The sequence below is a fragment of the Apteryx rowi genome, unplaced genomic scaffold (assembly GCF_003343035.1).
Source record: "Apteryx rowi isolate R43461 unplaced genomic scaffold, aptRow1 scaffold_7, whole genome shotgun sequence".
In the NCBI taxonomy this organism is placed as follows: Eukaryota; Metazoa; Chordata; class Aves; order Apterygiformes; family Apterygidae; genus Apteryx; species Apteryx rowi.
Genome location: NW_020450982.1, coordinates 6,719,555 through 6,746,800, shown reverse-complemented (window position 1 = coordinate 6,746,800; position 27,246 = coordinate 6,719,555). Strand labels below are relative to the sequence as shown.

General features: G+C 50.1%; 1 protein-coding gene across 1 annotated transcript in view; it reads left to right on the top strand.

The window, feature by feature from the left end:
* Positions 1 to 27,246, top strand: part of PTPRF (protein tyrosine phosphatase, receptor type F) — a 300,767-nt gene that overhangs the window by 215,639 nt on the left and 57,882 nt on the right. The window contains exons 9-16 of the mRNA XM_026086910.1: positions 456 to 467; positions 6,736 to 7,005; positions 9,692 to 10,273; positions 10,845 to 10,978; positions 11,787 to 11,931; positions 16,653 to 16,958; positions 19,938 to 20,131; positions 27,006 to 27,032. Of these exons, the coding sequence (XP_025942695.1) occupies positions 456 to 467; positions 6,736 to 7,005; positions 9,692 to 10,273; positions 10,845 to 10,978; positions 11,787 to 11,931; positions 16,653 to 16,958; positions 19,938 to 20,131; positions 27,006 to 27,032 (1,670 nt within the window). The remainder of the gene's footprint in view (positions 1 to 455; positions 468 to 6,735; positions 7,006 to 9,691; positions 10,274 to 10,844; positions 10,979 to 11,786; positions 11,932 to 16,652; positions 16,959 to 19,937; positions 20,132 to 27,005; positions 27,033 to 27,246) is intronic.

The window sequence follows — 27,246 nt, the reverse complement described above, 5'->3', positions numbered from 1 at the left end:
GTGTAGTGGCTGGAGTCCCTTGCTCTGTGCGTGTGTGTGCGTGTGTGTGTGTGTACATGCCATTTGCACATGTAAATATGTCTGTGCTTCCAGCATCCGGCCCAGCGCAGGGCCGTCCACTGAAGCACCCTCCCTGTGAGTATGTGTGGGAAGCGCAGTCCTCCCTGCCTGGTCTCCAAGAGCCGTGAGTGGGCCGGGGAGGCAGAGAGGCCAGCCCCGCTCATTGCCGGCCGGAGCAGTGTGAGTGGCGCGCTCTTGGCTGCGACGTGGAGTGGTGCACGTGCGCTGTGGGAAGTCGTGGCTGACCTCTGTAGTCTTGTCTTGTCGTTTCAGTGGTGTGCGGACAGATGAAGCTTGGCCTGTTTTTACTCTCTGTGTTTTTCCTTGTCTTTTTTTATTCCCTCCTCATCTTCATCGCACTCTGCCATCAAACAAAACAAACTTTCATCTCTCAGATCAGCGAGAAGGTTGGTCCTTTTCACTTCTTATCCATCTACAGTACGCCACGTCAGATGGGACTTTTCCAGTAGGGAGAGGAGAGCCATCCCCAAAAGGGGAGGGGGCCCTACAGACTCTGGCTTCCTTCCAGGCACGGCCACATTGTGCCTGATGAAATCTGCTTACTGTTTGCTGTGGCTCTGGTGATGGCATTGATACTTTGCTTTGCATGCCTTTGTTGCTTGAGATTTAAAATGCACAGAATATACTTTGCATGCAAATACCAGCCAAGGTGATGTTGTTCAAAGGTAGGGTGGGAAGAAGTGCATGTTACTGTATGTGGGGTCCTTTAACCCATTACCTGTGCTAGCTGTCGATCTAATACCTCTGAACTGCTGCTGCTTTCTGGCCGGAGATCAAAAGCAGTCTTTGGAAGGAGAGATCATTGTGATCTCCAGTCACTTAGTGAGCTGCTAGGGAGAACAGGTACCTCAGTTTCTCCTGTAGCTTGGTTTTGATTTTTTCCTAAAGGGGCAAAACTTGCTTTTGATCTCAGCTGTAGAAAAATCCAGCGTGCTACCTCCCCTGCTCTGCTATAGAGTAGGGCAGCAGGGGAAGCTGGTGGAGAGGTGGAAGGCCCTTGTGGTGAAGGCACCTTTCCTACTCTTCTGCGGTTCTCGCTCTCGTGATGCGGCTGGTCTCCATGCTCAGAGGAGGGCCCTTTGCATGACCAGGGCATGGACAGGTTTGCCTCTCCTTTCTTCCCTGGGGCTGGGTCTTTCTCTTGCTGGTGGGAGACTTGGGAGCCCTGGCAGTGGCCCCAGCCCTCCCCTGGGATGGCTCGGTGAGGGCCACGGCAGTGTGCGCAGGAGCTTGTGGCCACTCAGCAAAACATGATCTGTGCTTTGCCCTGCTCTGTCCCGCTGCCCTCAGAGAGCAGAATAAAGGACAATAGTGAAAGGCAAGTCCAACCTTTAAATTAAATCTAGCTCCAGACCTAGCTTGAGTCACTCATGATTTCATGCTGAGGAAAGCTGGTGTTTTTGGCAGAAGTCCTGAGGTAGTCTCCAGAAATGACTCCCTTGCCAAACAGGTACCTTGCGGGTTCATCCCTCAGCACGGCCTGGAGGTGAGGGCGCCTCGTGCTGGCTCTCTGGCCTGGGCTGCTCCAGGGTAGCGGGGGGAAAGAGACCCCGACTCTTCTCACACATGCCATCAGACAGCTGCATGGGTTGATCTTATAATCATCGCTGGAACAAGTTTTAACAAGTTGTCGTAGCAGTTATTCCACTACACTGCCTTCGTTCCCATTTCTCTTCCTGGAACATGCTCTCGTTTAGATTGTACTGAGACATAGGGCCCTTGTTTACCCTCTAAAAATAGAATTCATAGAGGATAAAATTACCTGAGCCCAAGACAATGATGGAAAATGAGAACAAGGAAGAAAGAAAAAACTAAAGCCAAGGCCCAAAGCCTCCCAGATTTCAGTGAATTTGGTGTACCGCTGAGATGGCTCAGACACCCCTGGAGAATAAACCTTTGACAGGGCACTTAAACGTTTTAGCCGCACAGTTTAGCTGAGAGGAGGAAGCCAAGAATGGATATAAGCCAGCAGGAGTAGATAATTTCTCGTTCTTTGTGTCGACCCCTCCTTCTCACCCCACCAAAAATACCCACGTACACAAATATTTAATGTGAAGCCAGAAATTAGTTTCTAAATATTCCAATGGGATTTGCCGTGCTTATAATTTGTTTGGCACTGATAATTACATCTTACATTTTTCCAGCTTTACTTAAAWCTGTGTACTGCTCACCCATGCATTTAATTATTGCTCTGCGACTGCTACAAGGTTATTTATTAACGAGTTATTTTATCTTGATGCAGTGGATCTTTTCTCTTATTCCCCTCCTTAATGTTGTGTTATTTTCATCAGAGAAATTTCAGAGAATGAATGCAAATTGCATAGCTCCACAATCTTGCTCTCCCTTACTTTGCTATTAGTATGTCAGTATGCTGAATGCTGATGTGTCTCCAGTGCTGCACCACTGTAATGATATATCCTCTTTTATATGTGGTTGTCAGCGCAAATAATTAGACCTAAAAGTTATAGCTGAAATATAATCCAAAAATGGCAAGGCCCTGTTTTGGAAATTGTCTATAAAATGTCAGCACTCAAGGATGCATTGGGAGCATAAATAGTACAGCATTGTTTGAGCACAAGATGAGACTGTAAATGCATTTTTTCTGGTTCCAATTTTTCCTCTCCTGCTGCTGATTCTGTCAATAGATTGTGAGACGCCAGTAACTGCCTTTCCATTTGAAGTCCTTCCTTAAAATGATAGCACAAGAGAGAGATGAAAGGTGTCTACAGCTGAGTAAACCATGCAGACCGATGATCATGTTTGAGGATATCTCCTAAATTCACTCCTTCCAAGCTCTGAGGAGGTGGTGCTGAGAAAGGAGGGAGTTTGGGGCAGGGTAAATGTGTGACTAGGTGGAGATCACGTCCCCATGCATCAGCATCTTCCAGCTTTCCTGACCGCAGCAACAAACTAGAGTCTCACCTTCTGGCTGGAGGGGGGGTGCTAGTGTCATTTGCTTGGCTGTGCTGGGGCCAAGAGAGCTGGCAGGAAGAAACTGTCTGGTTTCCCCTTTCCTAGCCACCCCGCACAGCTTTGGATGCACGGGCACGTCCTCCGTGCACTGTCCTGTTTCCAGCAGAGCCTCGTTGTGTTGCAGCGGTGCCTCAGCCAGGGAGAGGTGGGCTGGAGCACCAGCCCTGAGCGCTCGTGCCTGGAGCCACTGCCGAGAGCCTACAAGCCATGCAGGGCGCAGAAAGGAGGGTGTTGGGTTCTCCAGGCAGTCATGTCGCTCTCGGAGGGAATCTGAGACGTTAGGAAACAGCCACTCCAATGGTGAAAGGAGCCGGGCAATTGATTCATGCTTTTTGCTCTCAAGGCAAGGAATGTGCCAAGGAATGCACGTTAATGCATGCTGAATTATTAACATTTCTCAGTCTCTAGCTTTGTGGCTGTTGTGTTGCCTGCTGCCCTCCTGCCTCCCTGCAGTGCCCCCCATAAGAGCGGGGAAATGGTCCCCATGCTGTCCTTCCCTGTCCTGTGGGATCCGGGGCGTTGCTCGGGTTGTGTGGCATTGCTTGCCGCTCTGGGGTTTCACCTTACGTCCCTGGGAGCACTCTGGAGGGGGAGTGTGCTGAATTGTGCAGCAGCACAGAGCCCTTGCCATGCCTGTTCTTGGGATGAATGACAATGAATCTCCTTTTTGACAGTCTGCTGGTTTAACTAAACCTCTGAATTATCCTATTGTCCATTGAAATCATTTTAATATTCACAGCGATTTTCCCTGTGCTGTTCTTGCAAAACCTCCAAACCCTCTTCTCTGATCTTTATTCAAAAGGAAGATTAAAAAAATGAAATCACAAATTCTTGTCAAGAAAATTGTAATAAAAAGGGAAAATTCTTTGCTGCAATAAATGAAGAGCAACAAAATTTTCGGAAGCACTTAAGGTAGCATCATGGGCTGTGCTGGCCCGTGTGATTTGACTTGTAAATTGGACAGAAATTCTGAAGARTGCTGCTGTTTGAGGACTTAGGCTGGTTTAAATTATTACCAGGCTTTCATGGTAGAAAAAGCAAGAGATGCGAAGTGCTGGCTTGAGCCTGAGGAACGTGTTGACGGTGCTCTGCAACCTGCTGGAAGAGCTCTGCCAGCTCCCGCTAATGCTAACTGACAGCAGCTCCCCTTCTCCCTCCACACCGACCAGACGAGAAGCTGCCAATTATCCCCAAACGAGGGTGGGAGTGTGTTAGAGCCCGTCTCGTTCTTTGCACACTCTCCTGCCAGGTTATCATCCTGGCCAGATCCATCACTGCAGGTATTGCCCTAACCTCCCGTGTTTGACAGCTGAACCCTGCATGCGGCGTCCACATTCGGCCCCTGAGGGGCCGTACCCCAGAGGCGCCCACTGCTCTCCAGCCCTTCGCGGGGAGCCCATCTCGCCCGGCGCGCTCCGGAGGTCGCAGTGGCGCCCGCGGCGGGCTCTTCTGCCCCTGCTCTCACAGGACTGGGTCTCAAAAGCTGGTCTTGCATGCCGGGCCCTGCCCTTCCTGCATGGGCTCTTGTGCGCAGGTCTCTTGTCTGCCAGTGTCTCTGTACTTGAGTTTCTGTGCATCTTCCCTGTCCTCGTGCTGCCCTAACTCGCTCCTTTCTCTCTGTGACTCTGTAGTGGCCTCCTGTGCCTGCCTGCCTGTTTGCCTGGTGCATGTGAGTGAGTGCTGTGTGCACATCTACAGCTTTCTTCTCAAAGTTTGCTTTTTTTTTTTTTACTACAGTGTGGGTGGGTGGTTTTGGTCCTTGGATGGGGATGAAATTTGAACAGCTTCTACCTGAAATAACTCAACACCATGTTCATTGGAAAACAAAACCTGACTCTTAACGAATGGTGCTGGGATGCTTTGGTTGRAAATACATGCCATCATGTTAAACCATTGCCATGTCCATTGGGTTAACGCTGTATTCTCATGACTGCATAGAGCTTGAGTACACTTTCAGTTCTGTCTGATTTGGGGAGCRCTGCCCCGTCAGTCAGGTAACGTCTCACTGGCGATCACTCATGTAGCTATTGGTTTGAGATTTAATAATTGATTAAAAGAAACAACCAGCAAGACTTTGGATTTAGACATTAAAAAAAAAAAAAAAAAGGCAAGTTATCCTTCCCCCGGCTGGTAAGGAGCTAATGAGCCCTGTTTTGTCACCGAGGCGATGTGTAGTATACACACGGTGTTGACAGTATTGTCTAATTTATCACGAAGTCTTCGCTCTGTTGTACATGCTAGCGTGGGGGCTTCCGTGTTCTGCAAGTCTCTTGGTTTGGGAATGAATCATCAGAGAGAGCGCTAGTGCAATTCAGTTTGGGGAGAGCCAGCTTGTCACGGGGAGCTGCGGCTGCCGTGGCTCGCCAGCCTGGCAGCGGCTTCGCCGGCTCCAGAGCCGCCGCCGCGGCTGGGCCGGGAGCACCGTGCCCCTCGGGCCCCCGTGTCCCTGCTGCCGGTCGTGCCTGCGGCGTGCCGTGACCTGGTGCCGCTTGGACTCGACTCCTACCTGATTGCCGCTTCCCCTCGGCGCAGTGGCTGTTTGCTGCTCTGCCGGCCTCGACTGCACCGACGCAGGAGCGTGATTGGCAGGCAAAGGCTCGCGGGGAGTCAGTCAGTCGTGAGCACGGCCAGCGCTCTGGGGTTGCCTTCCGGGTGGAAGAGGCTAGAGGAGAACAGGGTGTCTGGGCGAGACAKGCTCAAGCAGTTTCCCTTTTTAACTACAGAATAAAATGAGCTTGCCCAGAAGAGAAGATTTACCGAGCACTGTTGTTTCTTTACCCTTGCTTAAATAGGCCCATAACACTAACCCTGAAGAAGGGGCCTCATTTCTCAGTGTCATTTTCCTGACGGGAATGCATATGGCAGGCAGCTTTAGAGCTTTATTGTAGCTGAGAGTTGCTTACAAATAAGTCCTGAATGAAATACCCAGCAAGGGATTGATATGAAGAGAAGCTGTGCAATGAAATAAGGAGGAATACRTCTCCCGAAGTGCTGCCACAAAGGTGGGGAGGGTGCTGCCAGCCCAGCTCTCTTCTGTCAAAATGGATATGATCTCGCATCTGTCAGGATTAGTTCTCTCCTGCCCAGCAAGGTGATCTGTTCAGGCTCTGACAATGTCATGTGGCTCTGGTGACTATTTTTTCTGAGCCAACATAGAACCTGAGTTACCTTTTGAAAGGAATTACGTTTTATTTAGCAGTACACGTGCTAATTCAGAAAGAAACCCTCCCATTGCCTGTGCCCCAACAGTGCGAGGTTTAGGGGACAGCTTGCTTTGCCCTAGAGCCAATAAATGAAGCAGGTAATTCTGTTTTGCAGAGCTTCAGTGGGCCCTGTACAGAGAGAGTGTGTGACTGACATTTGTGCATGCTCTCTAATTAGAGGGATGTAATTTGAATGGGAGAATGTTTCATGTTAGTAATATGATTTAAAAAGCCTGTGTTTGGAGGGAATGGATTGAGCCATCCCTTAATGAGTTCTTCTAATAAAATGCCAGTGGCTAAGGAAGGGGAGAAAAGTGGGTGCAATTCGACAAAGCAGTGAACAGCTTTTGYGCTTCATTTTATCTGTCCCGAGGGATAGACAGGCAAAACTGTTGAACCCCCTCACGTGCCCCTACAATGCAGCAGAGAGCTGTCTGCCGGTTCTTTGGCCCTACTAGCTGTCTCCTCCTTGTTTCAGTGCGGCGTGTTGCACCTCGATTCTCTATCCCTCCGAGCAACCACGAGGTGATGCCTGGGGGGAGCGTGAACCTCACATGCGTGGCAGTAGGTGCTCCGATGCCCTACGTGAAGTGGATGGCTGGTGTGGAGGAGCTGACCAAAGAAGATGAGATGCCCGTCGGCAGGAATGTCCTGGAGCTGAACAACATCCTGCAGTCCGCCAACTACACCTGCGTGGCCATCTCCTCCCTCGGCATGATCGAAGCCACAGCCCAGATCACTGTTAAAGGTAAGGGGTTGCGTGCTCCTTGTGGTGCTCCTTAATCTGGTTTCAAAGATGCAACCCTTTGCCAGAGTGTTTCTGGGTACAGCCAGCGGACTGTAGAGTCTCCTGTGACTTTTCCCCCTTGTGAGGAAAGTTCACAAACCCACAGCTTTGTTTTTTCTTACTCACATTATGGTACTTGCTTTGGAGGCCCTTCCTCCTTTCCCTACATGTGGCTTGGCAGGACACAGGCTTGTTTGCTGGGTCCCTGCTACGCCACGAGGGAACCTCGCTGGATCCATGCTCATCTGACAGATGGGTGCTGGACAAGGAGGTTAATCCCAGCCATGTGAACTGTGTCCACAGGGACTCACCAGTATGAGTACCCTGCCCCCTTCAGAGAGGAACTATTTACGCTCTCAAAATTGTCATATGCTCCTCTGACAATTTTCTTTTTTTCCTTCCTGCCATGACTCTTTCTCTCTTTCTTTTGTCGCTGCCCCTAAGATATGCCTCCTGCTGCCATTTCTCAGATAGCTTTGCCCCAAAGGGGGCTTTACATTACTGCCGATTGCTGTCCATGGGCCACTGGGGACACGGCAGTCTGCCTCAGGGCTGAAGTACATGTCCTGCATTTCCCATCTGTGGCCAGGCAGGTCCACACCATCCCTTTCCTCCTCTCCTCACAGTTGATTTGTAGCTCAGATTTCCGTAGACACGTCATCTTTTGTGTCTCTCTGTTCTCACAAGTCCCCTCCTGCCTTATGGCCACCTTTAGCACTGAGTCCCTGCTTGAACAATACCACAGAATTGAAACTTAGCCCTCTTTGACCTGGAGATTAACAGCAAATTCTCTTTTCCCCTGGGGCTAGTMGAAGGATCCTTTAACCTCAGCCACRCGCTGCTCACTTTTCTCACAGCACCTGCCCCTCGTTGTCTTTCCCAGACCTTGTTTCCTTACAGAGTGAAGGGGTTGCCCATGTCTTGATTGCAATGAGTATGTGAGAGGGTACAGAATGGGGTTCAACAGGGAGGGGGTTGGGAGGAGGCGGGGGCTGCCCCACTGCGCTGATGGGTCTCGATATTTACCTCTTTGTACCAGGGCAACTCGTCCTCTCTCCCTACCCAGCTGGTGTGGTGCCTGCTGCTGCCCCAAGTCTGCGAGGCCCTGGGACCTGGAGCCTCTGCTCAGCTCCTTTAGCCCCTTGCCATCTTCCTCGGTTCTCTTCCTCACCTTTCTGCACCTTCACTCTGGACATCTTGCTGTCTCTGTCCCTGACTCCTTTACCCAGCATTGCTTCTCCTTGTGCTTGCTGGAGAGTAAATCGTTTGCAGGGCAGACAGGAGAAGCAAGGTGACACAGAGTTGGTTGCGCTAAGTTCCTTCAAGGTAGTGGGTCTGCCCCTTGCTTGCAGACAGGCCACACACCCAAGAGCTGGCAAGAGTCAAGCCTTTGGCCTCTACAAAGGAAAGGGTGGATGAGTGTCATCTGTCCCTGCAAGCCTGGGRGAGGCTGCCAATTTCTTGGATGCTCTAGAAAGTGTGTTGCTTTGGGCTGTGATACAAGGAGGGATGCTTTTGTCCTCCGAGTCTCCATGGGTGGCTGGGTGGTTGTGGGGTTGTGTGTCCCTGTCTCTCGTGCCAGCTCAGCCCTCGCTGATCTTGTCAGTATCCGTGCTGCAATAGCCCTGGAAAAGGCATCTTTCCCCAGTGCTCAGGGCAGGCATGCTCCTGTGCTAGCAAGCCTGCCCTCTTCAGCTGAACCACGTGGAAGCTGGAAACTTGATGGCTTTGCCAGAGAATGAATCTTGGGGAATCTTGGGAATCTTGATTTGGGCTGAGGCATTTTTCCTAGTCCCTCTTTAAGCACAGCTGAGTACAGATCACTAATGACTTTATCTAGAGTGGTTCATAGGAGGTTTAAACTTACTGTAGACTTTAATTCGCTCATTGTCTTAAAGTATTTGTGTACTCTGCAAATCTCTCTCACACACACTCTCTCTTTGTTCTTCTGGTAAAATGGCAAATCTGGAAATGTTTGCTTGCAATAACTGCATTCTCATTAACACTTCAGAGATGTCAGCGTCACAGAGTTCTTGTGTAACAATTTATTGTCTGGTTACAGTTTGACACACCACCCAGTGAAATAGTGGCTGTGAAAGTTGGTAATTTCTCTGGCTGCATCCCTCCTGCATGTACTTTACTACTTACAAGGCATTCCCTCCATCAACCCGTCTAACAGCACTGCCCCTGAGTTCCCTATGGCCTCAGATGCTGTCCCTGTGGAAGTGGGAGTATTGCTCCCGGTTATATGTAGTGCTCTGGTTGCTTTACTGTGTCCCCTTGTGAATCAGCTGTGAACGTGACTTCTGGGGCCAGCCCAGCCCAGCAAGCACCTTCCCACTGCCAGCTGAACCCCCATGACAGAAACATTCCTGCATCCCTGTTGAATTACCTTTATTTAGCCTGCTGCTGGTAAGTGCGTCAAGCACGTCTAATAACATGATTGCTCTGTTTATCCTTCCATTAAGAACCACTTCAAGCAATATATGGTAATATAAAAATGCATGTTCTAGAGTATGAAATGATTTCTGCCTTTTAAAGAAGAATGTTAATGGAAGGTGGCAGCTCCATTTTTATCCCTGTGCACATTGCAGGGTTTGAGCTGACTGAATTATTTAAATCACACCTCTCTGCCTTCCAATTGCAGCGCTGCCAAAACCTCCAACAGAGCCATTAGTGACTGAAACGACAGCTACCAGTGTGACCCTCACCTGGGATTCGGGCAACTCTGACCCTATTTCATATTACGTCATCCAGTACAAGCCCAAATCCTTGGAGGGCCAGTTCCAGGAGGTGGATGGTGTGGCAACAACCCGCTATAGTATAGGTGGACTCAGCCCCTTCTCGGAGTACGAGTTCCGGGTCATTGCAGTCAATAACATTGGCAGGGGTCCCCCCAGCGAGCTGGTTGAGGCCCGGACAGGAGAGCAAGCTCCTTCAAGTCCACCCCTCAAAGTCCAGGCACGGATGCTGAGCGCCAGCACCATGCTAGTTCAGTGGGAGCAGCCAGAGGAGCCAAACGGACAGATCCGAGGGTACCGCGTTTATTATACAACTGACCCACAACTGCCCGTGAGCATGTGGCAGAAACACAACACTGACGACAGCCACCTCACCACTGTGGGGAGCCTCATCACAGGGACCACGTACAGCATCCGTGTCCTGGCCTTCACTTCAGTGGGCGACGGGCCCCCCTCGGACATCATCCAGGTCAAAACGCAGCAAGGGGGTACGTATAGAGTGCAGTGCCGTGACTCTGTGCCCGTGCTGGTGGTGGGCAACTGCTGTGTGTCTGATCAGCACCCAACATCACAACTGCACTTGCTGCTCAAATTGTTGCATGTTAGAGTGACATCCCAGCACTACAGACATCAGATTTAAGATGTCAGCTTGTCCTTGGGAGTTGGTATCAATCTCCATAGAAATAATGTAGTCCACTGTTTTGTCTGAGATATGATGGCTAAAAATGTGACACAAAGCCCTGGACATGAGTGTTGACACCTATGCAACTGGGCTGGGCCCTTCTGGGGAGGCCGAGGATACCTGTGAAAGTAAGGAGCTGGGTTGCAGAGTCAGGGGCTGGAGATGAGCGCGAGGCCCATAGTCCCCAGCCTGGGCCCCACAAATGTGTACTCATTGCCCAGGATGTTCCAAGAGCAGAGTGCTGGGGAGAGGAAAGAAAGGAGGGTCAAGAAGGAATGAAAGAGGATCCTTTCAAGGTGTAAAATAGACTCTGCAGAGCAGTGCGACACCTTTCTCAGCGTCTGCCTCCTGGCACTAACCATGTGTTTGGTCCCCAGTTCCTGCCCAGCCAGCCGACTTCCAGGCAGAGGCAGAGTCTGATACCCGGATCCTGCTGACGTGGCTGCCAGCCTCTCAGGAACGTATTACCAAATACGAGCTGCTGTACTGGGAAGGAGAGGACGGTGTTCAGGTAAGGAGCCTGCCTCTGCTTCAGGCAACAGAAAGCGCCAGACATCACAGTTTAGCAGCTTGGGAAGGGTCTCTTTGCTGGAATAACCTTGAGCTGCAAAGGGGCTGTTTCTTCTCCAGATAATGATTCTGTCCAATGGGCGTGTGATAGGCGTATGGTAGTCTCTGTCTGGCTCCTGTAGAAATKACTTCACCAGTGCTTGTTGGTCCCCACAAAGGAGCTGGTGACTGGTTTGGGACTCAAGTGCCTCCAAATGCCACGGCACCATCCCTGGGGCATCCTTACTGCTGGGATCCTTAAACACTTGTGCAGGCCAGTAAGGCTTTCAGATGGGTCTGAAATGACCTCTAAAATGTTTCTGTGCAGCTCCAAGACCAGAGAACTTCAGGAGCAGGTTGATGGTGGCGTAGAGAGAGCCCTTCCACATTTACTGCCAGGTCCCTAAAAAAGTCTAGCTCTAAATATCTGAGAATTCCCTGACCTGCTTTACATGCTGTGTGCTCATGGGGTCATCTGTGCTGGTCTGTTTTCAGCACAGTGAGAATGGCACCATGCCAGCATCACAGTGTCCCATTGTCCTGTCCTCCTGTGTTCATACTGGCATGAAAGCTGCCAGAGACAAGTACCCTTCAGGGAAATGACACCAAACAGGCCCTTTGCCAGCACTGTTCAGATGCATTAGAGATCCTGACTGCTGGGGCCAGACTGGCTGATGGGGCTGCCTCTCCCTTGGCATTGGGARCTGAGCACCAGCTTTTATCTCTTCTCCAACTGCACCAAATAACTTGTGTTTCCCTCCTTTTGCCAGCAAAAGGTGGAGTTTGACCCAACCTCCTCATATGCCGTGGAAGGTCTCAAACCAGACACACTGTACAAGTTCCGTCTGGGAGCCCGCTCTGAGCTGGGGGTAGGAGTCTACACCCCCATGATCGAAGCCAGAACTGCCCAGTCCAGTAAGTGTCTGACACGCTGCACTACTGAGGACAAAGCAGAAACGGTCCAGTTTCCTCACCTGGGCATGGAGCAGCTTGGTGCCTCTGCTCTTGTCTGTATGCAGGGATGCTGGCCTGCATTTAGCTAAAGGGAAAATGGGGAAAGTCAGCTGGGGTTTTGGATCAGGGCTCTGTGGCAGAGGGGGTGCACCCAAGTGGTAAGTTCTTTCTTTGTGTCCCTTTGATCATGCTGTCCTTCCCTAAGGATAGATTCATAAAAACTGATGGAGGAGTGAATCAGACTGGGAAATTGCTTTGGAGAGATTGATTTGAGTGGGCTTGTGCATCTCTATGAATTTACTCCCATGCAGGCAAGCTGTTCGGACAGGGAGCATATGGGTGTTTGGCTGGCTCTAAATGTGCCTGTCTCCAAACCATTGGATTTTTACCCCTTCACTCCCCATTCCAGCTGTCTTGCTTCTGCAGGAGTCCTTCCCTGGTGCATACACTTGATTGCAAGGTGAGGTGTCCTTTGAGGCCAGATGTATCTGTGGCTGTCAGGCACCTGGAGGAGTGAGTTTGGGAAAATGACTGTGTGCCTGGATTGTGCGAGCAAGTGAGGCTGCTGCTTCTGGGACTGCAGCCCTGGGGGAAACCAGAACAAGCCGCAGCAGAGTTAATAGAGAGGCTAGATAATGAGGTGACCCAGGCAATATCACTTTCATCCTCTCTCTGCCCCATGTGATCACAAAGCAGGAGTTCACATTGCTCTGACTGGCAGCTCAAAGTGCTGCGCATAAGCAGATTAGGGCTATCAAAGGGCCCGATAAGCTCGTTTTCACTAACGATTTTTGGGCTTGTCATTATGCAAAGAGCATTAAAGGGGGGAAAAAAACATTTCCGTTTGCACCGCCTGTCTGGGATTTTGTAGCGATGTGGGGTGAGCAGTTGGCAAAGGCAACCAGCCTTCCCTTCAGGGAGGGTGCCTGCCTGCACAGCAGCGGTGAGCCTGAGACAGCTATTAGAAAGGGAGATGAGACAGGGAAGAGCAGCCCTGCTCAGGGTTGGAGTGACCTCCTCTTTGCGGAAAACTCACTCCATTAACATACCAATCGCAAGCATTCCTCCACCATTCCTCCAGTTAAATGAGTAATGGTGCAGCACAATAGACAGGTTCATACCTGTCTGTGGAGAGAAGTTCAGACCAAGTGGTTACAAATATTTGAACACTGAGAACAAATTCTGTGTATGGGGATTTGTATACTTATTTCAGATAGCTTTTGTATTGATAGGCAAAGGTTGGAGCAACTCTTCTGCCACTTATATTAACTCCATCAATGGAGGCTCTTATCTCTGAACACACTTAATCAGAGACAGTTCCATGCATAAAGGAGTCCTTCAGAGTTTCACGACAGTCCAAGGAAGAGAAACCTTTGCTTTTTAGACTCTTCAAAGCAGGCATCTTCCCTGACCTGCTCTACATGCTGTTTTCTCATGAGGTCATTCATACTGGTCTGTTTTCAGGCTGTTGCTTCACTGGCCAGTAGAGCAGTAGCTGACTCATTCTGGTATCTGCTCAGTAAGAGAGATGTGGACAGGTTGGAAGAGGTTCAGCCAAAGGCCACAGGAATAACTTGGTTTGACCCTCCTCATAGATGGACCTAAGAGTTCTTTGATTTATCCAAAAAGTGACTGGGTCATGGCTTACAAGCCTCCTGCATGAGGAGAAGATTTCTCATGGCACTTTATTTTGAGAGAAAAATGCTTAGCAGTTAATAGCGGGCCATTCAGCAAGGTAATATGGCTGGCTGAATAGTCCCAGGACAAGGGATTCTTGGTCACTAGGAGTCTCAGAGTTGATCGGGTCTTTTGGAAAGTTCTGCTTAGTTCAGCCGAAGTTGTGTGCACAATGCAGGACTTCCAGGGTGAAATTAGTTGGTCTGCACTAAGCAACATCTCATGTTAGATGGTTGGATTGGTCCCCTCTGGCCTTAAAACTTATTAATCTAGAAAGACTGCTGCTCCGTGCTTCAAATTGGCCTCCCTCCTGCGCTGTTCCATCCAGTTGCCCTGAAAAAGGCTTTTAGATCTTGGAGGATGACATGTTCAGGTGGGACGCAAACAGCAGGAGCAGTCAGACTCATGCTTTCCAAGCAGCATGGCTTCAGGCTCTTTCCCAGCCCTGACAAGCCAGTCAAGGGTAAGGCAGGAGGCACATCATCGTTAATGAGTCGCTAACAGGCTGGAGAGCGGCTTCTGTATTGTTGCTGGCTGGGTTTTCCTCTTGGCATCGTGATTCCCTGCTCCAGATGTAGAAGGGCTAGGGRTGCCTGCCTGGGAATGCCGGAAGGGTGCAGAGCCCCTTGCTGGGCAGCACCAGTGTGCTTCCAGCAGAACAACTAGACCCGGTCTCCTGAGAAGATGGCTGCCTCCTATACTGTCTTTCCAAGCTGCTTGCTTAGCTGCTGAGCACCCTGGAAAAAGTACAACATTGCTATTCTGAGGGTCCTCAGAGCATGGGAGAGCTTTCCAGGAGTCAGCAGCACATCAGCTGAATGGTATGATGCAGGAGAGGAGTGCCAGCTCTGCACCCATCAGTTCCCACTATTAAAATGTTCTTGCTTGAAATATTATGGGGGCCTGAGGCTGGCTTTTCCCAGGTGTAAGGAGTAGATTGGCTGGATGGGTGTGCAGGCCTGCTGTGGGCTGGCAGGAGAGACAGGTGTGAGCAGCCCAGAGGCAGCAGAAGGTTGCACGGTGTGCATAAGGGTGTGTCTGTGTGTGTGGGTGCATGCTGGCCGCCTGGCTGGCTCTTTGCTGACCCTGGGAGGGACACTTCCACTCCTTGTGTGTTTTAAGTTGATCCTGCTTATGTTACCAAGTTTTATTTTGCTTCCTTTAAGTGTTAATCTCAGTTTGTGCATTGCACTTGTGTATGTGACTCTTACCCAGTCAACAGCCAACGTTTGACCTGCCTGTGCTGCCAGCCAAAGCTGCCTTTGGAGAAGGAGCTCACTGCTGCATCCTGGGTGTTGCTGTGGAGGCCAGAAGCCAGAGCATTTCTCTGCTACAATGGGCCTCTCTGCAGACAGTGGCAAAGGAAAGGCTTGCCAGCCCATAGCTCCTTACATCTCACCCATTCCCTTGGAAGGGCACCACCAGGCTCTGTATCTACCGTATGCCTTCTCCAAATTCACTCTTGGTGTTGCTTTGGTGCTCTATCTTCCTGCTCTCTTCCCTGCCTCTTCTCTGCTTGCTTAACCAAAGGAGAGTGAGGATTTTCTACCCCTTCTCCCTTCCAGTATAGCAGATGCTAGGGCCGCTCTCTCTCTGCCTTCCTCCCATAGGGAACTACTTGCTTCCACACACTTGCTTTGGCTTCTTTTTCCTCCAGTACAACTCCCATGCCAGCAGCCTGATTCTGCTCAGCCGCCACTCTTCCAGCTCTGTTACTGCACACTGTCCCTCCTTCTTTCCTCTCTCCAGGTTCCCCAGCCCAGGAATCGGTGATGGACCCTGTTCCCTGGGTGCAGGAATTGGCTCCTATGCTCCCAGCAAAGGGAGGTGGCATTGGGAGGTCCTGCTGTCCCCAATTTTCTCAGATCTTCTGCCACTGCCATCCTCTGCCCAGCATAGTACAGTTGTTGGGTGCTTTAATTTTCTCAGCTCCCACTGCCGTCTGGGGTGATGTAGATTCTTTTCACCTTCACACAAGCGGTGAGCAGGCAGGCTTGTCCTGCTCCCTGCGTCCCCTGAAAGGCTGACTCTGGTGCACTGATGGCTTCAAGGACTGCTGCATGGGGAAGTGCACCAGTGTCTTTTCCTGCTTTTTTAATTTTCTCATTGCAGTCAGGAATGGAAGCCAGAATTCTTTCACCTGCCTTAGCAAAGCAAGGTGCTTCATACTCGCTTATCGCTTGGTCAGCCTGCTTCTTAGCCTCAGAGCAACTGTGCGCTTCTTCAGTGGTGGTGCTCTGCCCTCTCTGCTTAGGGCTCTTGCCTTCTGTGCAAACACGCTGAGAAGCACCCAACTCCTGTATTCCTTCCCCAACCAGATGGGCTCCCTCCCTCCTTCTGCCCTCATGAGAAACATCTGAGTGTAGCTCCTCTTTCCTTTGTGTCCTGCCAGCAGTCTCCCTTAACCTGAGACTGGGTGCTGCTCACAAATGATGGTCATGGTTTCAAACCCTCTCTGGATGCCCTGCAGCCAACCTCAGTCACTTACTTTCCCTGCCCTCTGCTGTTTCCTCCACTTGTCTAGGAGCGGGCTCTTGCAAGCCTTCATGCAATCTGGTGTGCGAGCTTCCCCTTCTGCCACTCTTGCCTTCTGGTATCTTGCTATCTCTTCTGGTTTCCATCTGTTTCAGATCTTCACTGTAAGCATCCTTCTTCTCCCTACCTGTCTCTTTCTTTCTCTTTCTCTCTCTCTCTTTCCCTTTCCCTACTGTCATTTGTTGTGTTTGGTGAAGTGAGCATCTCAGGCTGCTTTGGGAAGAGGTGTTCTCTGATGCAAAGCAGCACTTGTATCTCCATGCTGTTCATCAGGTTTTCAAATACAAATTGCCCCTAGTGCCATCTTTGATTTGTAAGGAAGTCAGGCGGTTGTCCAGGAAGCTCCTGGCTGCCTTGCCATGCATATGTTCAGTGCTCAGTTGACTGGGTAAAAGTTCCCTGTGCATTTTGGTTTCTCCTTTCACTCATTTCCCTTCATCTCCCCACTTCCTTCATTTATTTATCCCCAGCCCCCTCCGCCCCACCCCAAGAAGTCGAGTGTGTAAGCACCAGCTCCACTACCATCCGGGTAAGTTGGGTGCCACCGCCTGCCCAGAGCCGCAATGGGGTCATCACCCAGTACTCCATTGCGTACCAGGCGGTGGAAGGAGAGGACAGCACCAAGCATGTGGTGGATGGCATTGGACGGGAACACTCCAGCTGGGAGATCAAGGACCTGGAGAAATGGACCGAGTACAAGGTGTGGGTAAGGGCTCACACCGATGTGGGGCCAGGACCGGAGAGCACCCCTGTGCATGTGCGCACTGACGAGGATGGTAGGTGTCACCAAACAGCTGCTGCAGCTACCGCCTTTTGGGAACCAGGACTCTCCTAGCTGAGTTGCTGGCAAGTGGGAAGGGAGTTGGGGATATTGGTGCTGGAAGTGCTTTTCAAGCAGGACCAGGGGCTGTCTGAAGCAGCGCTTTGGTTAGCGGCTGCAGAGAATGGATTTCTGCAATTGCTCTGGAGTGGGGTGAGAGGGATTGCTCTGGTGGCCCTTGCTCTGATATGATGTCTTGCCTGGAGGCCATGGGTCAGATCCGCCTGCGTGGGCCCACCAGAGTCCTCTGTGTGTGAGTAGTGCTTCCTACATGCATGAGGAGGCATTACAGTGCTTTCCTGATCTGGCTTTCTAGTGTTTTATGGGAGCAGCTTCCCTTTTGCTGAAGGTGATGGGAGTTTTCCCAGCCAAAAGCTCCTCTCACATTGTAAGATCAGGACTTAAAGTTTACTTGTTGACCTGAAATCCAGCAAACTAAAGAGGGGAAATGAAATCCATCTGAAAGTTGTAGATATCGCAGGAAAGCTGCTTCCCTCCCTGGCTTCCAGGCAAGCCACAGCTTATATAAATCTGTTCTTCCACTCAAGAGTCAGAATATCGCATGTACAGAACACTTTACTGGATAGGACAGCTTTAAAGAGAAATTGCTTTGTATTAGCAGGGCTGTCAGTTATGTCATCATGACTTAAGCTGTCTCCTTTGAAAGTGCCAGAGCTCAGGGTGACAGTAGGAACTTCCATGGCTTCACGCTGACCTCAGAAGCTGCAGATTTTAATGGGAGGAGAAAGAGATGCGGCATCCAGGCAAAAAAAGGATGATCTCTGCATTGCCCAGTCAGCATAGCAAATTGAAACCAAACGTTGCAGTTTCACTAAATGAACTGCCACTGTCCCCCATGTCTCCGTGGCTCTGGAAGTGGTGTCTGGGAATGCTCACTGACTGCATTCCTGGCCTTGCGAACACATCTGTGCATGTCCTGCTGCCTGTATTGTTTGCTTCAGTTCTTGTTCAGCAGAGTTATAGCCCAGGGGAAGCTGCTACCCTAGAAATGTCACAGCAAGCTCTCTCGGTTTGTTTTAGGGCACCACAGTTGGACATTCCAGCTCAGCTGTCAGAAATGATTTCATATTCCTCCAAGACGCTGATGCTTGGTAGATATCCATGAGAAAGGAATAAGAAATGCTGAACTGTGATCTGAAAACAAWTTGAACTTTCCCTCTTGGGTGTCAGATGCAGCACATACACCCCATAACGGGATAATTTCCCCTGTCGCAGGAGCATAGTGATCCTGGAAACACTGTGGTCAGGGATGTTCACATTCGCATCTTTTAATGTCCCTGCAACCTCCCTGCGTTGGGTTCTGCCAAGGCCTCCCACAGCCTCTGGCCGGCAGAGCTTGGCAGGAGGGTCCCTCTGGTTCTCAGGGAGGATCGTGCTTTTTGCTCAGACTTCCATTAGCGTGTGTGGGCAGGTGCTTTGCTAGGGCAGGAAAGCCCTATGGCTTGTCCAAGGTCACTGTACTAAGTGAATTGGATTACAGCGTAGGCTGCTCCAGCCAGAAGGTGGTAACTATTCAAGCGCAGCCCCCTCCGTTCTTATACCTTGAGCTGGCCTCACAGTGCTAAAATGCTCCGTTCCTCCTTTCTCCATTTTATTTAATTATCTACAATTAAGAAGGACATCTGGGAAAAATAATGAATTGCCCTGCGGCTTAAAAACTGTGCTTACCTGCTGGGTAGCTGTTTCTTCCCATCTAGTTGGTTGAAACAGCAATATTCATTATGTCTGCATGTCAGCTATCCATCCCTAATTATCTAATCCTGATTATTTCTTGGTATGTTGAGAATTGGGGCACATGGGGCTTCCAAACCCCTGGATTTTTCCCAGTAGTGGAGAGCAGCGGGGAGACCCGCACTAAAGGTGCTAGAATGGAGCCCAGGTCCTTCACTCGGGTACTTTGCACCCACATGGCAGCAGTATCCTCTGCAGGGAGCGCTTTCTGGGAGCAACGGAGAGGCTAATTTTTTAGCATTGACATTTTTGTCACAGTCAATGCAAGAGCAAAAAGTAATAAGGATGTAATTTTTCCAAATGGTAAATAGGGTATAAATACATTTTTAAAAGGGCCTCACCTTGCAAGAAAATTGATATTTTCAGGGCAGTGTAATTTTTCATTTTATTATCAAAAAGCATTCAGCTAGCCGTGCATGAAATACAGTCCCCAGAGCTGTCACCATCCCCACAGGCCCCTTTATCTGGCTGAGTTCAGTGACTGCTGTCTTCAAGCTCTGGGTTATTGTTTTAGGATGGTGCTTTTCCCCCTCATTAACCTCTTGCTGTCACAGTGGAAGTGCGCATGTGTGCTCCGGCTGGCAGCGGGTACGCAGGGCTTGCTGCGAGGCAGGCTTGGCACCTCATCGCACTACCTGGGGCTGCTGGCCTCTGTCTAAGCAGGGTAGGTGGATGAGGGGGAGCTGACAGGAGGTGCTACACAGTGACAGGGCGCAGAGAGGGACACCCTGAGCTGCAGGTGGCTGGAGGCTGGGAAAGTACATGTGAGGAATACCATACCTGCTCACCATATTATATTCCTATACTCCTGTTATATGCCTATTGCTATTCTTATACTCCTCCTTGCTCTCCTGCTGCTGTCCGTTGCTGGAGGCAAGAGAGAGGGCGAGATGGACCTGGGATCTGCCCCAGCACAGCTGTTCTTAGCCGGGGTGCTCCCTTGTATCACAGCCCTGTTCTCTCACATTGAGAGCAACAGCGGTGCTTAGATGTTTGGAAAGGGTGGGGAATATGGTCACACTGGAAACTCCAATATGACCTTCCAGGCAGGCAGAGGGAAGTTGTGTTGGCTGGCAGGGCCATCCTCGCGATGAGGCAGAGGGAAGGTAGCAAAGGAGTGAGAATTAGCTGGCAGTGGTCACATGGTGCCTGCTGTTAAGTGTCCGTCCCGTGTGTGTTACAGTGCCCAGTGCCCCACCGCGAAAGGTGGAGGTAGAGTCTGTGAATTCGACTGCCATCCGGGTCAGCTGGAAGCTGCCCATCTCCAACAAGCAGCACGGGCAGATCCGGGGATACCAGGTCACGTACGTGAAGCTGGAGAACAACGAGCCTAGAGGGCAGCCCGTGATCAAGGACGTCATGCTATCGGAAGCTCAGGTACAGCGGGGGGACCGCGGGCATGGTGGGTTGCCTCTCCACTGAGGGCTGGGCTGGCTGGTCCAAGTATTTCTTTTCTGCCCCTTGCTGCTCCATCAGGGCTCGGAGGAGTGTGGGACACAGCCAAGGCCCTGCCTGAGYAAGGGGGACCATTTATCCCCAAACAACACTGTGGCTTACAAACTGGCAGAAAGTTTAATCAGGAGAGGATTGCTGTAGGAAAGGTGATATGTCAGATGATGTTCCTCTCTTATCCCTTCTCCCACATGTACTCCTCACCACCTGCCCCATCCCTTGCAGAGTGCAGGGGGAGCAAGCCCTTGCCTGGCAGGGATTTCTCTTTGGGGCTCCTGGTGCACTTGCCAGGAGGGAGTGGGACCTGGCACCTTCTCCTTATGTTTTGCCAGGCAGGTTATAACCCTTTGGAGAGTTTTAAACAAGCTTTTGCATCTGCTTCCTTTGTGCTGCTGGCTGCGTTGAGGGTGAAGCCTGTTGCTCAGCAGAGCCCCCAGGGTGCCGCCTGTTTGCGGGGAGCGCGGGAGGCTGCCTGCCCTCGGGGGCCCAGCGCCGGGCGATGCCGCAGCCCTCCAGACAGGGCAGCCTTCTTGTAGCTCGGCAAAGCCTCTTCTCAGTTCTGCTTTTGCAAGGCAGAGACTTAACCTTGCGTTTGCCTCTCAGAGCCCTACTGTAGGTGAAGCTAACCGAGTCTGTGAAAAAACGAACAAAAAAGGCATGCAGTGCAGGTCCACGCTGCCTGTAAATGACTTTCCCCTCTGCAATCCAGATGCTACCCCAATGTGCTCATGCTTTGTGCGCTCTCCTGGATACCTCGCCGGCTGTGAGCTGAGCCCTGCTCCCACATGGTGCTCCAGGCAGGCTTATGGGCTCTGCTCAGCCCAGAAGAGGGTAGTTGCCTCCTCTTGGGTGACTTTCCCAGGGTCAAGAGAAGTTTTTCTTGCCACTTCTTTGATGAGATAAAACTCTTCTTTGGCGCAAGGGTCTTTCGTCCTGGATGACCCGTGCTGTTCTCAACAAAGATAATCGTATAAATGAAGTACAGGATCTGCTGGTGTTGGAAGCGACGAGTAATCGATTCAGAGCTGGCCTGCTTGAATGATGCCCAATATAAATACTGGAGAGCTGCAACGATTAATTGATCTGTCTCCTGAACACAGCTGTGAATCATTTATATGTTTGTCAGTGGGGAGTGCAGTGCACAGGGGCGGCTTTCCTCCCCGTTCATATTCTGAAGGCTAAAACTCAGTAATAATGTGGAAGGGGAAAACTTTAAAGAGAGAAAATGCTTTGAGGGTCCTTGCAGTGTTATCTGGGGCACATCTCTGTTGATGTTTCAGATGTTGCTTTATTTTAATCTCTAGAAGAGCTACTTACTGCCCTTTTCTTATTTCAGGAGGATATAATCTTCCATGTTGTTTGAACAATTGATGCTGTATTGTTTAGCTGAAGTTTGGAGTTAATGGTTTGGTCCCAAGTGTAGGTGGGCGAAGTTGGCAATGTTGTTCTTGTTGGTGTTTTCAAATATTTTATGCTTGCCCAGCCGGTTCTGCTTTCACTCCTTACTCATACATTTCAGAGAGAGAAACCCCATGCTAATGTGCAGGAATGAGGATACCAGAGCCAGAAACTTTCCAGGAGGTGTGGGATTTTGCATTATTTTGAATATGTGCAGTTGTGATCAAGAAGGCAAGTTGCTTGAAGTTTCCTGGCTTGTCAGACCACTTCCCAGTCTTTCATATTTGGTGAATTTATGTGGGAAAGTTCTTGATTGCTATGCTTTTTTTTTTTTTTCTGGCATGTATCATGCTGAGCTCATCTGCTGTAGTTCCTGGATAGAAGTGAAGACCGTAGGATCGTTGTAGAGGAGTGACTACTCTGAAAGAGTCATGTCGCTTTTGGGATAAACTAATGATGACCCTGCAGGGAAGAGGTTTCACTGACTTGGCAGAAGAGATCTTTATTTCCCCAAAGAGTGAGAAGCCAGGCATGACCTCTGCTTGTGATGAAATGCATGTGTTCCACAAGCTGAAGGACCCTGTGAGAGCTGCCATCGCTCAGTACAGCAGTGCGTGTCTTTGCAAACAGCCAGATCAAACTTTAACAAGTAGTCTGAGAAGAGTTATTTTCTGTGGAAGAAAACAAAAAGATTCACTGGAACACCTGTCCCTGAAGGTCACAGGATGGAGATAGCCAGAATATAGCCCCATCAGTCCTGTTCAGCACTCGTAAACATTCATAAACATTTATACTGGTGCACAAGGAGAGAATTAAACTGATTGAAAATCTGGGGTCAGAGCAGAAATTCTTCTCCGGGCATGTAGGCAGAGCCCCTCCTCCTGCCCAGATGGGCTGTCTGCTGATTTTGAGTAGGTATGTACCACATAATCTGTTTCCTGCAGATGGTATGAAGACTGTGGTATTAAAGCTGACTCATGATTTTTGCTGATTGAAGATGAGAAATATAGAGCGAGTAAACAAAGATGAAAGGAAGAAGAAAAGGGAATGGAGATGTTAGCTATGCAGATAATACAGATTCTAAGGTTTTAAAACCATTTGAGCAGAAAGGACTAAAACATCAGCAGTGATGCGGGGACCTTGGCACTGGAGAGATCACATTTTATTTGCAGCCTCCTGTCTAGGGAGAATAATCAGTTGTTAGGAAGGTCCTGCAGTGGAGCTGAGACCTCTCCCTCCTCTCCATGGCTATGCCTGTGACTGATTACCTTCATCAGGCTCCTCTGTACTTTCCAGTCTGAGCTCTCATCTCCTACTAACAGACTGACAGAAAAGCGAATGCAACTCCTGCAAGGTGTGGCAGAGCGCCCAGTATCACCGCCAGTGTGATGCTGCGGAGGTCGGTCAGATACCCAAAGCACCTCCCACGGTCCCTGCCGGTGGTGGTGGTGGGCGATGGCAGAGGGTTCATGGGTCTCCTTTCTCTCTTGCCATTGGCAGTGCAGGGTCCTTGTACTGAGAGACCCTGTGAAAGGAGTAGAGGTGGCCAGCACTGTCTCTCAGTTGTGCCCCTCATCTCTTGTACAAGAGCTGGCCAGCCCCCAAGGGAGTGGGGTGACAGGATGCTGTGGGGTACAGCAGGCACCCACCTGCTGTCCCTTGTTCTCTGTAAGCCAGGGGCAGCCCCAGCTTGTAACCAGCAGCAGTTGGCTTAATCCCCTCCACCCCTTCCCCGGGTAGCAATCCAAAGTGCCCTGCAGAGGTCAGTGGCGAGCAGCGCCAGGCAGCCGTGCCGAATCTGGAGCACCGGGTGCAAAGGAGGCAGCCAGGCTAGGAGAGGACAGGCCTTGCCGTTTGGGTTCCTGTGCAAGCGCAGCTCTCCTCTGCTCTTGCCTGAGACAGGGAGCTAGACCCTGTGTGGATCTGCTGGCCCATTCTGTCCTCCTTCCAGCATGCCAGTCTTTGGCCTGGACTGGGACATCAGGGGGCCTCCTCCCAACATTACCATGTGGTCTGAACAACTGCTCCTGCCCTCAACTATCCGGCATATCTGCCAAGGAGCCAACCATGCTCATCGCTCTGGGAATGTGACGTGGGTGAGTCTTGCTGTACAGCACGAGGTCATGCTGCGTGGAGCAGACTCCTGCCACCTTCTGCTCTGCAAACTGAGCTGTAGAAGTGGAGAGGTGTGCTGCCCACAAGAAGGGCTTCAGGCTCACAGGAATTCTGTTTGGTCTTTGCAGCCAGCATTTCTCCATCCAGCATGCAGATTATTTGAATGCCTGTCCATCAGCTTGCTCCAGAAGGGCAGGGAGGATTAACAGCAAACACTTGAAGCTGTTGAATTGAGATCAAAGGAGACAGAGAAGCAGAGACCCCTATTCTCTCTGGGCAGTGCCCACTCCAGGCATAGGAACATACAGGAATTTACAGCCTCCCTCTTTGCTGGGTGATGGTCAGGGAGCTTACCTGAATCCTGCTTGGAACAATTCCTCCTGCATGTACTCGTTTAGGTTGGAGTTTGGTGTGGAGGTGAGATGCACCCCACTTCACAGATGGAACAAAACTGAAAGGCATCAGCCAAGAGGCGTTTCAGCAATGGATGAAGGTGAAGTTCTGGGGCCCTCAAACCTCTCTGCATCCCACAAGCTGAGAGAACTGTGTGTGTATTTGGAGTTTCACTGCTGCTCCATAGTCACTGGAGCTGAGAGGAAAAGGATCTGCAAGAAAACCCCCAAATCCAGTATCCACAGCTGGGGCTGTTTGGGAGGACTTGAGTCTGTCTTTTGCAAGAGCTGTGGCCAGGGAAAAGAGCCATTCCCTCATGAGACGTGACTACACTGTGTGGTGTTGAAGTGTAAAATGAAACGTAAAGGCATTGCAGCTGCCATAAATACACACTGTTAGCTTTAGCACTTCCCCGTGCCATCTTGCCTCATGCACACAGCACTGTCCGAATTCTTTTTATGACAGCTACTGGGCCTTTCAGATCAATTTATCTTACTGACCAACCTTAAACACTTAAGAAGCAATTGAGCTAGTTTAGGAAGGAAATGTTTTCATCTGCAGATGGTATTTTCATAATGAAACTGAATTTATATCAGGGTATTTTTCCAGGTCTAGCTTCTCACTGTGATTCCTACAACAGAGATCTCAAGAGGTTTCTTTGAACCCTGATCTGATACAAGATTCAAGTCCACTGAAAATGTAAGAGCAAATGTAGTCTGAACATTAAACATCTGCGCTAAAACCTTAGTGGATGATAAACACCCTACCATGGTGTGAGAGGCACTAGCCTTCTGAGCCCAGGTCTGCTCAGCTGTTTGTTACAATGGGATATCAGCTTCTGCTCCTGCAGCCACCCTTCATCATCATCTGGGCAGCTTGCACAAGGTTTGGGGTGGTGCTGTCCACATGGCCCCCATCCACCAGGGATGTGGTGTGGGAATGGAAGTGAACTCCTGGAAGAAAATGCTGCCAGGCCTGTTATCCTTTCTGTAGCAAGACTTTTGTCAGGCTTTAGATCAGTAGGGCAGAGCGCACGGCTGTTGACCACAGCATGGGCTGGCTGGTGCAGGTAGGACACAAACTGGGGAGAAGGGAATGACATGGGTTGAGCTGAGCGCACAGCAGTGGAGATAACACCCAGGAGTGTGTAAAGAGGTAGTGACCACAATACTTAGAGCCTTGGCTTTATATGAAGACTCTAGGGACAACTTGATCTCTTCACTAAAATTAAATTTTAAGATGGTTTAGGGGGCTAATTCTACAGCAATCTAATGGCATCAAATAAGTGAACTATAATAAAATCTTAGAGGAACATGTCTCCAGTAGTTGATTCTCTCTGAATTTAGCGGTTAAAATAGTAAATATTTTGAAGATATGCCATGTATTTTACTGCTGAGGAATATACTTAGCCCCTGTGATAATGTTCAGGCTGTGAAAGCCGCCTCAAATTGCCTGGGTACAAAAGACAACTTGTAGCTTTAATATTATTCAGTACTTCCACAGCATCTGCAGGTTCCCAGGCACTTTGCCAGCATTTGCTGGGCTTCACAGTGTCCTGAGGAAGCTGGTATCTGAGCACCATCTCGCAGCTGGCAGCACAGGCTCAGAAGCTAAGCTTGCCAAGGCTCACACTGACAGGCAGGAGCAGTAATACTTATCTTCCACTTTCATCTCTGTGCTTGAACCTGTTGACCAGTGCTTCCTCCAGGCAGATTTAGTAACCTGAGAAGTAATGCATCACCTTGGCTGAGAGAGTTTGCTTTGGTATCTGCAAACTTCCCCTTTGTGCATCGTCCATGAAGAACCCTGTTACTGGCATACATGGTAACAGCCAAGCTCTGCTGAAGTCTCACCACCCCAATGCAATTTTGTTGCCTTAGAACCCTAAATTCCTTCAGCAGGGATCAGAAGCTAGCATGGTCCCTCTCTAGAATTGTAACTGAGCTGCCGTGGCTGGCATCCCCCATGATCTTTTACTGGGAACATTTTTGTGTAGGTCTTACTTGCCAGGGCTGCTCTCGCCAAATGAGTGCTTGTGTTTGTCATCTTGCTGTTGTGTAGTTGGAAGTGAGAAGCTATTTCCTCAGTATATCCACCAGTTGTAACCCTCATTCCAAGCAGTGCAGCACTGTTTGAGTGGAACAGCTTAGCATCTCTGTACAAGGTCCTGGCCTCTCTTGCATGGTGTTTCCAAGAGATGGCACTTGCTTCTCAGTTTTCTGAGGTCCCCAAAGCACTTTCTCACACATGGTATGGGAAGGAGAAGCTCTGTAAATGTCATATCAGTGCTTCCATTCAGACAAACCTCTCTGGGTCTGGAGTGTTGATATCTTCAGTTCTCAGCAAGAGATGGTGGCTGGAGGATCACTAGGAGAGTAGAGATTAGGCCGCGAACTCTGTTGCGAATGCTGTTTCTAGCAGGGCAGCAGTAGAGAGCACCTAATGAAGATGCTGCCTGGGCAGCCGCTGCTGCTGAGCACGTGTACGCAGCCCAGCAGTGTCAGCACCAGGCTCATGTCTGTGCAAGCTTTCCCTTTCTTGCTCTTGCTCAGGGAACAGGCAGAAAAGTGTGAACAAAGCCAGATAGGGGAAGGACTGCAAAGTTAGCAGGTGGTGACCTCTCCATCCGTGTGAGAGGGAAGCTCTTTGCCCCTGCTTGTGTGAATGATCGCAGACCTACTGCGCAGGCTAGCAGCATGTAGAAAATTGCTCTGTATCCCATTTCTTCCCTTGGTACAGCCTGTGCTAAGTGACCTTCTGTGCATAAGTGTTATAATCCCCCCCACCCAGTCCTGCTAACCCCGCTGTTGTCGTTGTCACCCCCTTCCTACATGTTGCCCCTTAAATTTCTGTGTCTCCATTTTTCTCTCCTCCTTCCTTTCTCCCCCATCAGTGGAGAGCTGAGGACTCCGTCGACCATGTAAGTACCACTTGTGTGTGTTCCAGGTTGGAAAAGAGGGGTTTGGTAAATCGATTTGTGAATTTTGTAGACATAGTGCTGTCAAAACATCCCTTTCACTCCCTTAATGAGGCTGGAGAGTTACATTGTGGAACCTTCCACAAGCAGCAAATCCAGAGAAAATTGGCATTTAGATTGCTACTAAATGCAGAAAAGCAATTGACATTTCCTATAA